The 16,540-nt window shown below is 43.9% G+C and overlaps 2 protein-coding genes across 2 annotated transcripts; both read left to right on the top strand.

The window, feature by feature from the left end:
• The first annotated feature begins 4,614 nt into the window (after positions 1-4,614).
• LOC112666671 (C-type lectin domain family 4 member G-like) lies at positions 4,615-9,443 on the top strand. Its single transcript, XM_025457876.3, has 7 exons — positions 4,615-4,768; positions 4,937-5,047; positions 5,292-5,345; positions 5,427-5,516; positions 5,865-6,016; positions 6,876-6,979; positions 8,781-9,443. The coding sequence occupies exons 1-7, from the start codon at positions 4,732-4,734 to the stop codon at positions 8,905-8,907; spliced, it is 675 nt and encodes a 224-aa protein (XP_025313661.1). The 5' UTR covers positions 4,615-4,731; the 3' UTR covers positions 8,908-9,443.
• Positions 9,444-13,901: 4,458 nt separating this feature from the next.
• LOC112666898 (olfactory receptor 24-like) lies at positions 13,902-14,843 on the top strand (the record flags this gene model as incomplete). Its single annotated transcript, XM_025458376.2, has 1 exon — positions 13,902-14,843. A coding segment is annotated over one exon (942 nt), but the record flags the coding sequence as incomplete, so codon positions are not given.
• Between the last annotated feature and the right edge of the window lie 1,697 nt (positions 14,844-16,540).

The following is a 16,540-nucleotide window of genomic DNA, read 5'->3' as shown; positions in this document are numbered from 1 at the left end:
ACCAGGCAAGGAGTGGGGAGATGGGCGAGTGCTGAAGTCACTCAGATCCTGAGGTGCACCAGACTTCCGGGACACTACAGTCCTGTTGACTTTCCTGAAACCCATCAAGGTAAAAAGATCCAAAAAGGAAATCCACTGACAATTAATTTGCCACTAACACCAGAGAGTACTGCCACGTTCCTGTGTCTGGGACCAGATGGGAGACTTGGGGGAACCTGCCTCACACGCCCTGGGCCAGGGGTGCGGTGCCAGCGAGGGAAGCAGGTGCAGAACATTACTCTTGGGGACGGCCTGGGTCTGACTTGTCTCTCCGCCCACAGCTGTGAGCACAGATTCTGGCTCCCAGTGGGGGCTGATGAATGTAGGGAAGGAAACGACTTGGAAAATATCTCTTGGTCACTCCTGGGTCAGACCCAGTGCAGAGACCCAGAAATGCATGGGTCCTGCTTGGTAGAACAGCTGAGCAAAGCTACAAGGCTGTGGTTCGAGGGACCTTGGTTATTGGTCATTTTGTCTCTGGGGGCCACACACGGTTTGGCACATAGTAGGTCTACAAGAAATACCTGCGAGACAAAGGAAAGCATGGTGCCCATAGTTCAAGAAAAACTGAGGCTCAGGGAGGCCAAGCCACTTGTCCAGAGTTACAGCAGCCCCTCCAGGCAGGGCTGCAAGATGCAGCTGAGCTGAGACCTTGGGCTCCTCTCCATCTCCTGGCTTAGTATTGACCCCCTTCTGTGACCTTAGCCTAAAACCCTGACCTCTCTGGGCACCCAGAAGCAGCAACAAATGATCTTTCTCCTTGTCCTGAATTCATTCCTTGGTTGGACGTCCATTTCTCTGATGTCGTTTCCTGATTTGAGTGGTGCCAGGAAACCCCCAGATTGCCCCCATATCCTGGATGGGGCAGTGGGCTGGAGCTTAGAGGAGAGTGCTGTTGGGACCGTCCAGGCTGGCACCTCCCCCAGGGCCCAGAGGGGTGGTTCCACTGTGCCTCCAAGTCCCTTAACATTTTGGCCTTCTCTGACTTCCCAGGCTCCTCAGACCCCATTCTGGGCGTTTCTCCATGCGTTTGCTTATGCCGGTTCCTCGGCCGGCCAGTCCCTCCCTGACGCCTGATGCCGTGTGCAGATCCTGTTCATCCTTCAGAGTTCAGCTCAGATGCCACTTCCCTCCTTTCCTGCCTGCACTGTAGGGTCTCGCAGCACAATGCATGTCCTTCCTCCACTGTTTTCTTTAATGCATTGTTATTGAATATTTACTTTTCCATTTAATATTTACCATTCCAGGTGCTGGGAACACGGCGTGCGACCAGTGAGATGCCATCTCTGCCCTCAGGAGGTCTGTAGAAGTCCAGTGGGAAACACAAACCCACAACCTGGTGATGGCAGCACCATGTGATGGGGGACTTCAGGGCAAGCTAGGAGTCAGAGGGCCACCTGGTCAAGTCAAGGGTGCAGGATGCAGGATAGGTTCCTGAAGGAGGTAGCCTATGACCTGCAACTGGTTGTTTGGAGCAGATGGGAGTGGGGCATGAGGAATGCAGTGGAACCTGGGGATGAGAGGTCTGGTACAGCCATAAAATTGAAAATGTTCCCATCTCATTTTAGCCTAGAGATGCAAAATAGAGATGGTGTTAGAATTGGAGACTTACCCAATACTCAGCCCTAAGGGAAGCCTGCCTTTTCCCCCCAGAATCTACCTGTGAGCCCCGTCCAATGCCTGACAGGTATTTGGGGACTCCTGCTACTACTTATCCACAGACAACTTATCTTGAATCAGGCCAAGGCTCCCTTGCACAGGAGAGTGCTCACCTCGTCACTATCAGCAGTCTAACATAGCAGGTGAGGACAGGCGGGGCTGCAGATTCCTTCTCAAGACAGAGCATGGGCATGTCTCTGTCCCTCATAGGATCCACTCCATACCCCATTGTCCAGCCTTCAGGCCCATGGGCTTGAAAGTTCCCAGAATTCTAACCCCAGATCTACTCATTGACTGTGAGTAGGAGCCCTTCTGGGTTATCTCACCCAAGCTGTCTCAGCATGTGGACATGATCCAACCACACACTCTCCACTTTTACTATTTTCTTTTTCTTTTTAAATTGGAGTTCAATTTGCCAACATATAGCATAACACCCAGTGCTAATCCCATCAAATGCCCCCCTCAGTGCCTATCACCCAGTCACCCCAACCCCTGCCCACTTCCCTTTCCACTACCCCTTGTTCATTTCTCAGAGTTAGGAGTCTCTCATGTTCTGTCAACCTCACTGTTATTTTCACTCATTTTCTCTCCTTCTCCCTGTTTCTGTGGCAGGAATTCCTTTTCCTCTGCTATCAGCCCAGAGAAGCCCTACTCATCCTTTTAGTCCTAGAGAGAGCATCCCTTCCTCCACATTTCCCATGCTGACCAGCAGATGTCTCCCTCACAGCCTTGCACATTGTGGGTCCTCCATCCTGGGTCTGGGTCTGGGTCTGGATAGGATATATCTCTGTGTCCCCAGCGCCTGTAACAGTTGCAAGCGGTAGAGACTCGAGAGATGCTTGGTGTGGCATTCAGTGGCAGAGCCACTTATACTGCGTGGAGTCCAACTCTCAAGCCTGGCATTGAATGTCCTGTAATGAAATTCATATATACATTGGGTTTTTTTTTTTTTTGAGGGGGGTAGGGATTTGAGGTTTAAGGTTTGAAGTTTAAGTGTGCACCGAAAGAGAGAAATGGGGACAGGATTGTTCCTGGTCGGTGATAGGGACCAGAGAGAGTGAAAATTTTGAGACAATTATTTTTTTTTATAAATTTATTTTTTATTGGTGTTCAATTTGCCAACATATAGAATAACACCCAGTGCTCATCCCATCAAGTGCCCCCCTCAGTGCCCATCACCCAGTCACCCCCACCCCCAGCCCACCTCCCCTTCCACCACCCCTAGATCACTTCTAGAGAGGGTTAGGAGTCTCTCATGTTCTGTTGAGACAATTCTTTCCTATGTCTGAGACCCACTCAAACTCACTATGGTCCTGGGGGCCTGGAGTGCTCTTCCTGGAGGCCACTGACAGTCCTGGTGGACCCCAGATAGCAGAAGAGGACTTCCTTTGGAGAAGGCACTTGAAACTGAGAGACCCCAGATATTCAGGACCCAGGTAGATATCCTGCTTAGCCAAGTCTAAGAATATTACTATGCCTTTCAAAAGACCCATAGCTGTGTTTATGGGAGGCTTGTGAATCACCAGATACCATAGTCTCAAAGCAGAGAACATCCTTGATAGGCAGAGATACTTATTTCCATTTTACAAACAAGGAAACTGAGGTTGATAGATTAGGTGGTATATGGCAGGTCATTGCAGTAAATGAGTAAGAGATCTGGGACTCAGAATTCTGAGAACGTTTAAAAATCATGAAAGATAGTTAAAACACAGATTGAAGGAACTCATAAAATTCCTAGCTGGGTAAACTCCAAACAGCATATGGTGGTGCACACACACACACACACACACACACACACACACACACACACCCTAGTCAATCTGCTGAAAAACCAAAGGAAAAGAGAAAAATTGTAATGGCATTCAGAGAGAAAAGAGACCCATGAAATCACATGATGTATGAACATTTCCTAACAGGCTTGATAAATAGGAGCCTCTCCATCAGCAATAGATTGCATGTCCTCTTGCACCCCGATGTTTATAGCAGCAATGTCCACAATAGCCAAACTGTGGAAGGAGCCTCGGTGTCCATCAAAAGATGAATGGATAAAGAAGATGTGGTTTATGTATACAATGGAATATTCCTCAGCCATTAGAAACGACAAATACCCACCATTTGCTTTGACGTGGTGGAACTGGAGGGTATTATGCTGAGTGAAATGAGTCAGTCGGAGAAGGACAAACATTATATGGTCTCATTCATTTGGGGAATATAAAAAATAGTGAAAGGGAATAAAGGGGAAAGGAGAAAAAATGAGTGGGAAATATCAGAAAGGGAGACAGAACATGAGAGACTCCTAACTCTGGGAAACGAACTAGGGGTGGTGGAAGGAGAGGTGGGTGGGGGGTGGGGGTGACTGGGTGGCGGGCACAGAGGGGGGCTCTTGACGGGATGAGCACTGGGTGTTATTCTGTATGTTGGAAAATTGAACACCAATAAAAAATAAATTTATTATTAAAAAAATTGAACACCAATAAAAAATAAATTTATTAAAAAAAGATTGCATGTCCTCCTTACTGTACCATATTCTCTGTTTAAAATATAAAGTTATAAAACAACGTGTGGTGAAGGAGTGGCCACATGCTCTGAGAGAGCATAAATGTAACTCTAGTGTTGAAACTACTACAGCTTTATCTCTGAGAAAATTTGAGATCTTTTGAAACAAATGTAACCAGAAACCTAAAGGTGCCAATGCACTGGAAACTTCTAGGTAGATGTCTGGGGCTGCTGCTGTCCCCTCGAACTGAGAGAAAACAAAGTTGTAGAGAATGGTTGGAACAGAATACTTACTCCAAGATGCTAATGTCATCTCCCTGTGACATGAATTGATGATAAGCCATCTAGAGATCTTGGGGGCCTTACTGAGCTAGGAAGGAAACATCTGATGGTTTACATGGGGGATAGCATTTCCTAGTATAGGAAGGGTGTGTCTTCAATAATAACCAGAAGGACTGTGGGTAGCTAGAGCAGAATGAACTGCAGCCACGGGTGAAAGAAGCCACAGAGAATATCAGGCTACAGGACCTCACGTCCATGGAGGGAAAATCTTCACCCATGCTGGGAGAACCAGGTGAGTCAAGAGGTCAAGGGCAGGAGTAGATACCCTCCTCAAAACCAGGAAGCACTTACTGCCTCCCACTCCAGGGCCTGTTCAAGCTCCTCCCTCCACATTCCCAGTATGATTCTGGCACTTTCAGAGACTGCGTACACTGTCTCATGCTTGCTGCATTCCCTGCAGGACAGCGGGACAAAAAGCTGCTCCAGGATGGCCCCTGGAGGTTTTTCTCCCTGGTAATGACTCTGATGTTGCTTCTGCTAGCCCTCAACCTTGGTGTGGTCCTGGCTGAGGGTAAGGTGTTGAGCCAGTGAGAGTGGGTGATCACATGAACCCAGGCCCCCAAATCTGCAGTCTTGAGAAGAGGACCCTACAGGGCTGGGGCAGAGATGGGTCAGTAGAGGGTGGCTGGACTGTGTTGCTGGACTTAATGATTCGAGAAATAAACTGCCCTCCTCATCTCAGCCTGCAATTTGGGGAGTGGGAAAAGAATCGTGTGTTAAAAGGTCTAGAACATATCAGCATGTATTTCTTCTAGTACTGCAGTTCTTCAACAAGATGCAAGAAGAACTCAAGCAATTGGACATCAAATGTGAGTGCTGAATGTAATGGAGGGATTTTCCCCTCCCACCCCCACCAGGTCTTGATCTGTGTTTCTTTGTGGGTCTCTTAGTTGTACAGGGTCTGGCAGATGCTGGGCACAAGCGGGACATCATGTGGGGAGAGGTGTTCCGGCAAGTGGAGGCTGTGCGGGCAGGCAATGGTAAGGAGATGGGGCTGTTTGGGTGGTGGGAAGTGGAAGTTGGGAGAGGAAGGTTGTTTTCTCGAGCACTGTTGGTGGTCATGGTTTTTGCAGCATGTAAGTGTGTGTAGGGTTGTTTTAATTGACCCTCCCTCAAGGTTGATTTTACCTAAAGTTTGAGACCCCATGCATGGCATTATTCTGCCATCTGATAATGCCCATCTCTTGAATGAACAAATGGGAAGCTACTGTGCTCACTTTTGCAAAGTGATAAAGATGCACAGATTTGAGTTACTTCACTGGAGGCTTTGTTCAGTGGCCAATGCAGCCCTGAGCCCCAGCAAAGCTGACCTCTTTCCCCATCTCCAGAATCCTCCTGTGAGCCCTGCCTGGAAAACTGGATGGCATTTCAGGGCTCTTGCTATCAATTTTCCACACAACTACTGGACTGGTTCAAAGCCAAGGATGACTGTGCTGAGAAGGATGCTCACTTGGTCATCATCAACAGTCAAGCAGAGCAGGTGGAAAGGGGGAAGGGATGTTCGGCGGACTCTTCAAGTCATTGTAGGCTTATGTCCTTGACCCCTGTAGAATTTAACGCAAACCCTTCTGCCCTTCATAACACCCTTCCACTGCCTTAGCATGCAGTATTGTCTGGGATTCAGTCTTGCTTCTGAGCAATTCTTCACGCTGGCCCTTCTATCCAGAATGCTTCCCTCTATCTACACGGACAACTCCTACTCCTTCTACTCCATCAGATCCAACTTTGTCCTTCACCATCCTTCCCACCCTCTCTTCCTCAACACTGGACTATACTGACAGATCCCTGGTTCATCTCCTCTCACATGAAGAACTCCCAGGTTAGGAGTGGTTCTGATTCATTTCTGAGTCAGTAGTGCTGGGAACCAGATTAGACACACTCAGTATGGCTCAGTGGACTCAATATTTGTCAGTGCAATCCAACTGATTGCTAGAACAATTTCTAAGGGGGCAGTGTCCAGATTTCTCACCTTGTAAACCACGCTGTTGAATAATCCCAACTCCCTGTTAGCTACTCAGCTAGGAGCCACATTGGGTTCTTATTCTCTCATTGAAACTTCAGAAAATCCTGGAAGGCACCTGTCATTGCTATACCCCTTTTATAAACAAAAAGCCTCAGGATGATAAGTGTTCATAATCTGCTGACCACATAGGTCATAATAATGGTGGAAACAGAGATCTACCCGAAATTTCAGCCAATTTCAGCCAAGGAAGCTACACTGGACCACATCCCTGCCCATGAGGTTCTCTAGGTCTTAGTACTTTCATGGATTGTTTCTACTGCCATTCTCACCTCTGGCTCTAGTCTTTCTTGACTTAATCTGCTTTCCTCTCATGCAGAAATTCCTGAGTCCAAAGGAAGATGTTGGCTACTGGATTGGCCTTAGGAAACAGTACCCAAAGGGCATTTACAAGTGGCAAGATGGTTCAGTCCCCACTTTTGAGTGAGTATCCCTGTTGGGACTCAGAACACTTGAGCTTGTCATTCCCATTGGATCTTGAAGACATCTTTCCACAGATTCTCAAACTGCCTCAAGTGTCTGATTTTGGTCAAAACCAAACTGCCCGTTACGTTTCCTGTTGTCATGCTTAACGTGGTTATTTTGTTAGCTACAGAGGTGTGTGTGTGTGTGTGTGTGTGTGTGTGTGTGTGTGAAACCATAATTAAACAACACTAAATAGGAAGTTCTTTATTGTAGGAAGTCTGGGTGCCTTTAATACATTGAAGAGAATTGTGCACTTTGAGGAGGGAATAGATAGTGTATAATGTGCCAAGCTTATTGAGATGCACATGTTATTTGGATGTATCTGGAGCTTCTGGTGTCCTACAGAACACACTTGAGGAATTTAGGGGATCCAGTCCTAAACCCTCAACATATGATTCAATGACCTCACATTCTGATCTTGAACTTTTTTTCATGTCCACATACTTTACCAGAACTTCACACTTAGTCTCCTTGACCATCTTGAGTACATTTTCTTTCCTTCATTTCCACCACTTCTGCCTCAGCCCAGGTCAGGACAATTGCTATATATCTTATATTTAGCCTTACCTTCACCAGCCCATGCTCTAGTCAAGTTCAAGGGGCCATCTTCCTAAAACAGGCCCTTGATATAGTTTTATGAAACAGCTAATTCTTCAATGTCACATGGATAACCCAGAATCTTTAGATGGCACCTTTCAATGCGGACATAGTGGATGCCATTCATCTTTACATTCTCATCTTCTACACTCCAAAGGCTCTCCACCTCCTTGTCCCAGCTATGTGCCAAATGACTCATATTTTTAGACACTATCTTGCATCTGATTTTTCTGCTTTTGCTCTTGTGTGTCATCTGTCTAGAAAACATTTTATTGGTTTGGTGAACTACAATATATTTGCCAAGCCTCATAGAGGAATCCATCCATTGCCCAACATGAATTAATCCAACTCCCTTAATATCCCAGTCATACACTATGTAGAGTTTTGTGGCTGTGTTGACTATGAGCTTTCTTTGCCTAAACATTCCTTACTTATCAGGCAGGCTGCTGCTTTAGGACAGAATAGGCATCCAACTCATTGATGAGTTTCCAGTACCCAGTACAGGGCTTGGTACACAGCAGGTACTCAATAAACTGTTTTGGAATGAATGAATGAACGAATGAATGAATGAATAAGTATTGTAAACATTTCAAGGAATGTTTAGGAAAGAGGGTATGGGATCATTTGATAGACTTAGCATCTATTATATCCCAGACATTCAAATGCATCTTGTCCTCAAACTTAATCTCAGAGATCCAGGGATGTTAAGTCATTTGTCCGCATGGCCTCATTTATTTCATTTATAATACAAGAAATTGTGCCAGATAATTATTATAAAACAGTGGTGCTCAAAAGGTGATGATCTCCCCCGAGAGCTATTTGGCACTGTCTGCAATATTTTTGGTTGTCATAATAGAGAGGGAACGCTGCTGGCCTCTAGTGGATAGAGACTAGTAATGCTGCCCAATAGCTAAGGGTGCATAGGAAGTCCCCCAAAACAAATAATGATAAGGCTCCCAATGTCAATAGCTCCTTTGTGTAGAAACCCTTGCTATAAGATATGGCTAGGATATTTTACTTTCAGGGATTTTTCACATATCCCCAAGGCTAGATCCTCTTCTGGGATCTTAATGGTGAAAAGCCCAGCTGGGCATGGCTGAGTGTAGCTTGCCCCAGCACTGTGGTTAAAAGATTTGGCTGATGATTGTGTATGTTTTCACAGCAACTGGACTAATACCGAATCTTTCTACTATGACTGTGTCATCCTGTGGAAATTTGGCTCCTGGTTCTCTTCTACCTGCAGTGTCTACTGGTATCATTGGATTTGTGAGAAACCACAGATCTGCTGAGCCTGCTCCCTTTCCTCTGTCTGTGGTCTTGGGAAAAGTTGTCTTGATATGTGACCTCATAAACAATTCCCCAACTTCTCTGTGTAAAAGAGGATTTCCTGAAAGCCCCAGTTCTCTTGGTAGCATCTTTCCCCTTTCTTGCCTCTAATTCTAAATGCTGTTGAGGAACATGAAAAATGATACCAGGATGGAACAATGAGCAAAAAATATTGTGTAGAACTTTCTACAAGACAAATAATATAGTTTTTAAAAAATGACATAAATAAAGGCAAATGTAGTATTGTTAGAAAATAACAGAGCCTTAAAGACATAGTTAAATTAATGTGTGTACCATGTTTGGGTTTTCTTTGAAAAGGTTTTTGAAGAAATCACAATATTTGAGTACGGATTGTGTATCAGGAAACGCGAAGGCATTTTTATTTATTTGTGAAGTGTGCTAATGGCTTGGTATAGATAGATGATTTGATAGAGATATATCACTATATGTCAGCAATACATACTAACATGAGTATGGGTAATAAATATAGGTAAATTTGTGTCCTGTGTGGGATTTTCTTTAAAATAATAAATCTGATGAACAGGAAGATTGTATATAAGAAACTCAATTGACCAAGTGTTTATAGTTATTAAAGGAGTCCCTCATATATTTCCTCAATTTTCGTCTAGAGGAACATTCTACATAAATTTTAAACTTAATCAATGCAATTCACAAGAATTCATATAAGATAAACATGATCAAAAAGAAACTCAGCAAACTTGTAGAACAGAAATGTCTGAACCTAAAAACAGTATCTACATAAAGTCCTACTAAAACCATTATACTTCACTGTGTAGTATTGAGAACATTCCATTTTAGCTCCAGAGCAATATATGGGTTTCCATAGTTATGGATTTCTCTTCAACATTATTCTGGGGGCCCCAGACAAGGCAGTGAGACACCCCCCAAAAAGCATCCCATAAAACAGTGAGAAAGAAGAACATTAAAATTTGGAAAAGAAGATACAAATCTGTCATTTTTCATACATGATATCATTGTTTTCACAGAGACACTAAAGCATCTGCACAACCTTTAGAACTTAGAAGTGTGTACCAAGTTTTCTGCACCCCAAATCAGTATAGAGATTGTATTTTATAAATGAAGAGCAAACTGATAGACAAAGAAATATTTTTTTAAGGATTATATTTATTTATTCATGAGATACAGAGAGAGAGAGAGGCAGAGACACAGGCAGAGGAGAAGCAGACTCTCTGCAAAGAGCCTGATGTGGGACTCAATCCTGGATCCTGGGATCCTGCCCTGAGCCAAAGGCAGACACTCAACCACTGAGCCACACAGGCATCCTGACAAAGAAATATTTAGAAAATATCATATAAATGTTAAATGACTTTAAGAACTAAAAAATTAAAATGGGCATGAAGACATATATTAGGTACATATATGTGCAGATTAGGTAGTCTTGCAGGCACTCACTATGGTGAGAATCATAGAATATTGCATACTTAGCACAGCTCTATCTGCATAATGAATACTTAATACCTTATAACCGTTATTGGTACTAATATATTTAAAAGCTTCATCATGGAAATATTGAGTACCACATTATCCCTCTGTCAACCAACAATGATGAGTCTGAAGGAAGTTAATGTTCTCAGGACAAACTTCTTTCCTGCAAGGGTGCTAGACTCAGAGGCACACTAGGGAAGATGAGCTAATTGTGTTCCTTCCAACAAGGTTCTCTGGGGATTATGCCTCAGGGGGTCAGAGAGTCTGGTATAAACTGTGGTGGTGGTTCTGTTTTGTGCTCCCAGAGAAAACATGCTCCTCCGCCACAGCCACAAGACAAAGTTGAGGTAGCAGCAGCTCCTATCCCCTGGAAACACAACACTCAGGGGCTGAGAGGTCTGGAATCTGCCAGGGGTACAGTAGCCACCTGTCAAGTAAGTGTGTCAGGAAGACAAGCTGCAAAGGAGTGGTCTCAGGGAAGATCTGTCCCTGGAACTTCTCAGACATCGAGGGAATGTCTGCTCAGTGTTCCCTGCCAGAGCTTAGAGTGCTTGGTGTCACAGCCTCATGGGTGGACAGGGTGTGAGCTGGTTAAGAGAGTGGGCACCAGAGCCAGAGCCTAGGGTGAATTCTATCTCCATGCAGGAGTGAGGTGCAAAGTCTCAACTGCCTGCCCCATGCACTAGCTGAGGGTTCAGTGGGGTGGTATGTGTCAAGTGATTAGCTCAAATGTGCATTTCCATCAAATAAATATCATTGTCCCACTCAAAGTTGATTTGGGTAGGTCCTATAGGAGGAGAGAGCAGGGGGTTCAACCTAAATCAGCAATCCTCAATGGGAGGCAATTTCAATTCCTTCCCAAGGGGCCTTATTGCAACTGGGGGTGAGAAGGTGTTACTGGCCAGGGGTGATGCTCAAAGTCCTGCAATAACACATAGGGAGGTCCCCACCATAAAAAATTATCTGGCCCCAAATGTCAATAGAGCCCAAGTTGAGAATTCCTGGGTTTGACCAATAGACAGATGAGTGAGAAAGGGATCCTTGCAGACATAAAGGTAATGCAAAGTTGGGGCAGAGGCTTCTAGGCAGGAGGAACAACAGGTGCAATGGCTCTAAGGCAGAGATAAAACCAGGAAGATGGAAACTGAGGTCTGGGAATGGGAGGAACAGTGGTGAGCCATGGAAAAGTGAAGTTGGATTGGATCCCCACCTACATTATCAGGGAGTCACTTTTTGCAGGACTGCATGGGGGATGGCAAGAGTGGCCATGGGGAGTCCACAGTGACCTGCGTTGGAATGCTTGCTCTGGGAATGAATTTTCTGCTTCTGTCCAAGAGATGAAGACGATGTTTAAAAATCCATAAATTTGGAACTGTTGGGAAGTGAGAGGCAAGACAGGAGTGGACTGCAGTGCCCAGGCCTCAATGCCCAGTTGTGCAGGTTATGTGCTCTGTAGAATGGTGCAATGCATGACTCCCAGTGCCAACCTCAGCAACTCTGGCAGAGGGATGCCATTTCAGACCTTGTGAGACAAGAGGGACTGGGAGTGTCTGAGAATGATGTCCAGGAAGCAACAGGATAATCAGGCAGGAATTTGAAAAGAGGTGGGTGCTGAGCCAGAAATTCAGAATGAATTTAATTCATCGAATGAAAAATGTAAGTATGGAAGAAAATGGAGACTTCTACCCTTGCCCACACACTAAGACACCTGCCACTTGTATTACAGATATTTTCATATCACAGATGTACCCTGAGTATACCATGTCATATGGTATGTGGACTGCAGGGTAATGGGGGTGGTGGTCAGAGATACAAACCCCCCCCAAAACCCCACAAACCCCCCAGATATTCACTCCCTTCCTCAGCCTTCAGTAGAAGATGAATGGAAAGGTTTGGAGAGTCTATTGTTGTTCACAAGTATGTACTGTTGCTCCCCGGGTGAAATTTCTACCTCTCCACCCCCTTGACACCAGACTTGGCCGTTAAAATGTGCGTGGAGGTGAGAGAAGGCTGTTTCCTGGTAGAGGCTCTTAGGAGCCAGCCTACAATTCACTTTTTCCATTGCTGTGATAACTGGCAGTGTCCCAGACTCAAAGGTTCATCCATCTGCCTGAGCCCTAGAGTGAATTCATCATGGAGCACAGCCATAGCAAACCCGTGATGGGCATGTAGCCCGAGAGAGAAATAAGCCTTCATTGCTGTCGACCACCATGATTTGGGCATGGATATTGCTGCAGTATAATTTAGCCTAAAAGGACTTAGAGTCAGTGGGCTGTCTGGTGGAAGCCACGGTCGGGGTAATGCAAGCACCACCTGGGACATGGGGCCAGAATTTGTGGACAAATTAAGATTGATGTTAAGAAACATAAAATGAATGAAATTAGCTCCCTTTGGAAATAACCTACACCAAGATATAATGAATCTGTGCCATGCTTATACAGCTTGACAAGGAGGCTGATATAAAAGATACATGTTATTGTAAAGTGGTGTCTTTAAATGAAACTTTTATAAAGTATCACATTAATTGTCTCATTTAACCCTCCCAAGAACTTGAGGTTTTGGGAGTGTCTGTCACTGGCTCACACAGCCAGTGAATGTCAGGGGTAGTTTTCAAACAGCGTCTGTTGGAACCCTGAGCCCTTGCTCTCAGCCACTAAGAGAACTTAACTCTCAGAAAAATTCATAAGGTTCAGCATTTTGCATATTAACCCATTACATCTTCTCAACAACTCTGTGGAGCAGTTACTATTATTAGTAATCTTTACAGATGAGAATACTAAGGCACAGAGAGGTTAAATAAATTGCCTAACTCACACAGCTAATAAGTTGCAGAACTGAGATTTAACCCCAGGCTGTCTGGGTTCAGAGTGGATGCCCTTAATCATTATTATTTATTTTTATTTTTTTTAAAGATCCTGGAAATACTAAGCCTATTTACAGGCTTTATTTCTCCCTACCCCCATCACTCCTGAGGTATGATTGGCAGATAAAAATGTATATAATAATTACGGTGTACAACTTGGTGCTTTGATATATGCACTCACTATGAAATAATGGCCACAATCAAGCTAACTAACATATATAGCTCTTTATTTTGTTTTTTTTTTAATAAATTTATTTTTTATTGGTGTTCAATTTGCCAACATACAGAATAACACCCAGTGCTCATCCTGTCAAGTGCCCACCTTAGTGCCCTTCGCTCTTTATTTTGATAGCATCACTAGAAGTTCCCATTGATAAAAATAATTGTCCATATTACATGCCAGGTATGGATTTAAGACCCTTATACATTTTTTTCTCACTTAATCCTTGTAATGATCCTAAGAGGTTAGAATGATCAGTCCCATGAAACAGATAAGGAACCTGAGGCTCAGGGAGGTTAGTGGGATGCACCATGAGAGGTGGGTGAGAAGAACAATAATGCAATGATCCATTTCTTCTCCAGGAGTCCACTCACAGTTGATGCCCTTGTTTTTGGCTTTTATACTGCTTGGACATGGACAATCAGACCCGGAACTTTGAATTTATCCTCCTTGGCCTCTCTGAGCAGCCATTGCAGCAGCAGGTGTTCTTTGGTCTGTCTTTCAGCCTGTATCTGATTGGGTGCATGGGGAATCTGCTCAGCATTCTGGCCATCCTCTTGGACCCTCACCTCCATAGCCCCATGTACTTCTTCCTCAGCAACCTGTCTCTTCTTGACATCTGCTTTGCCTCCACCACCATCCCCAAGATGTTGGTGAACCACCTATGTGGGCACAGCACCATCTCCTCCAAGGCTTGCCTGACCCAGATGTATTTCTTCATTACCTTTGGGGCAGCTGACAGCATCCTTCTTTCCACCATGGCCTATGACCGCTATCTAGCCATCTGTTGCCCACTACGCTACATCACAATCATGAGTGTCCTTCGTTGTGCCTTGCTGGTGGCAGTCCCCTGGATCTCAGCAAACCTCATCTCCATGGTCCATACTATCCTGATGACCCGCTTGTCCTTTTGCACCAATAGGATCCCACACTTTTTCTGTGACCTCAATGCCTTGATCAAGCTCTCCTGCTCTAATACCCAAGTCAATGAGATGCTGGTGTTGGTCTTTGGGGGCTCAGTTGTTCTGATCCCTTTTGTGTGCATCATGGCCTCTTATACACCTATTGCTATGGCTGTGTGGAAGGTGCCCTCAGCACAGGGGAAGTGGAAAGCATTCTCCACCTGTAGCTCTCACCTTTGTGCTGTCGCTCTCTTCTATGGGACCATTATTGGGGTCTACTTCAACCCTGCATCCACACACACCACCCAGAAGGACATAGCAACCACAGTGATGTACACCATGGTCACCCCCATGCTGAACCCCTTCATATATAGCCTTCGGAACCGAGATCTGAAGGAAGCCCTCTGGAAACTTCTCAAAGGAAACCACTTGGCTAAGCCTCTTTGAAGAGTTTTCTTAGACCACTTTTCTTTTTTAAAGATTTTATTTATTTATTTATTTGAGAGGGAAAGAGAGAGAGACCACAAGTGGGGGTGGGGGCAAGGAGGGAGGGAAGGAGAGAGCGAGAATTCCCTGCTAAGACTCCCTGCTAAGTACAGAGCAGGATGTGGGGCTCAATATCACAACCCTGAGATCATGACCTGAACTGAAATCAAGAGTCAGGCACTCAACTGACTGAACCACTCGGGAGCCTCAGAACCAATTGTTTTTGAAACAAACTAATTTTTCCCAATGTCAGCATTCAGGATGTTTTTTTCTCTTTTTCTTTTTTTTGGTAAAGATAGAAACAAAATTTTATTCTTCATTTAAGTACTTTATTTTTTGTTGAATATATTTGACATACAACATTATGTCAATTTAAGTTGTACATGTTAATTTGATGTATGTATATATTATAATACAATTGCCATTATAGCAATATTTAGCACCCCTATCACATTACATAATTACCCTTTTTGTAAGTGGTTGGAATAATTAAGTTTTACTGTTTTAGCAAGTTCGATGATTGTAGTACAATATCGTCTATGTTCATTACACTGTGCATTAGATCTAACTTATTTTCTACTCATTGCAAGTTTGTACTCTTTTTTACTTTATTATTTTATTTAAATTCAACTAGCTAACATATAGTACATCACTATTTCATATGTAGAGTTCAGTAATTCATCAGTTGCACATAATACCCAGTGGTCATTACATCATGTGCCTTCCTTAATGCTCATCACCCAGTTGATCCCCCCTCCGCCTTCCAGCAACCCTCAGTTTATTTCTATAGTTAAAAGTCTCTCATGGTATATCTCTCCCTCTCTGATTTCTTCCCATTCAGTTTTCCCTTCCTTTCCCTATGATCCTCTGCACTATTTCCTATATTCCACATATGAGTGAAACCATATGATAATTGTCTTTCTTGGATTGACTTATTTCACTCAGCATAATATCCTCCAGTTCCATCCACACTGATGTAAGTGTTAAGTATCCATCCGTTTTGATGACTGAATTATGTATATATATCAGACCTTCTTTATCTATTCATCTGTCGATGGACATCTGAGCTTTTTTCATAGTTTGGCTATTGTGGTCATTGCTGCTATAAACTTTGAGAGGAGCATGTGCCCCTTCAGATCATTGCATTTATATCTTTGGGGTAAATACCCAGTAGTGGAATTGTTGGGTCATAGGGTACCTCTATTTTTAACTTCTTGAGGAACTTCCATGTTTTCCAGAGTGGCTGCACCAGCTTGCATTCCCACCAACAGTGTAAGAGGGTTCCCCTTTCTCCACATCCTCTCCAACATTTGTTGTCTCCTGTCTTGTTAATTTTAGCCATTCTTCCCTAACACCTCTTTTCTTTTGTCTTCTTGATGATAACCATTCTTACAAGTGTGAGGTGATACTGCATTGTGATTTTTATTTATGTTTCCCTGATGATGAGTGATGTTGAGTATCTTCTTATGTGTCTGTTGGCCATTTGGATGTCATCTTTGGAAAAATGTCTATTTAGTTTAACTCATTTTTAAGTTGGATTGTTTGTGTTTTTGTTATTAAGTTGTATGAATTCCTCATACATTTTGGGTTAACACTTATCCAATATATGGTTTGCAAAAATTTTCTCTCATTCAGTAGATAGTCCTTTCATTTTGGCA

This window comes from Canis lupus, chromosome 20, assembly GCF_003254725.2.
Source record: "Canis lupus dingo isolate Sandy chromosome 20, ASM325472v2, whole genome shotgun sequence".
Taxonomy (NCBI): domain Eukaryota; kingdom Metazoa; phylum Chordata; class Mammalia; order Carnivora; family Canidae; genus Canis; species Canis lupus.
This window is presented reverse-complemented; position numbering and strand designations above follow the sequence as displayed.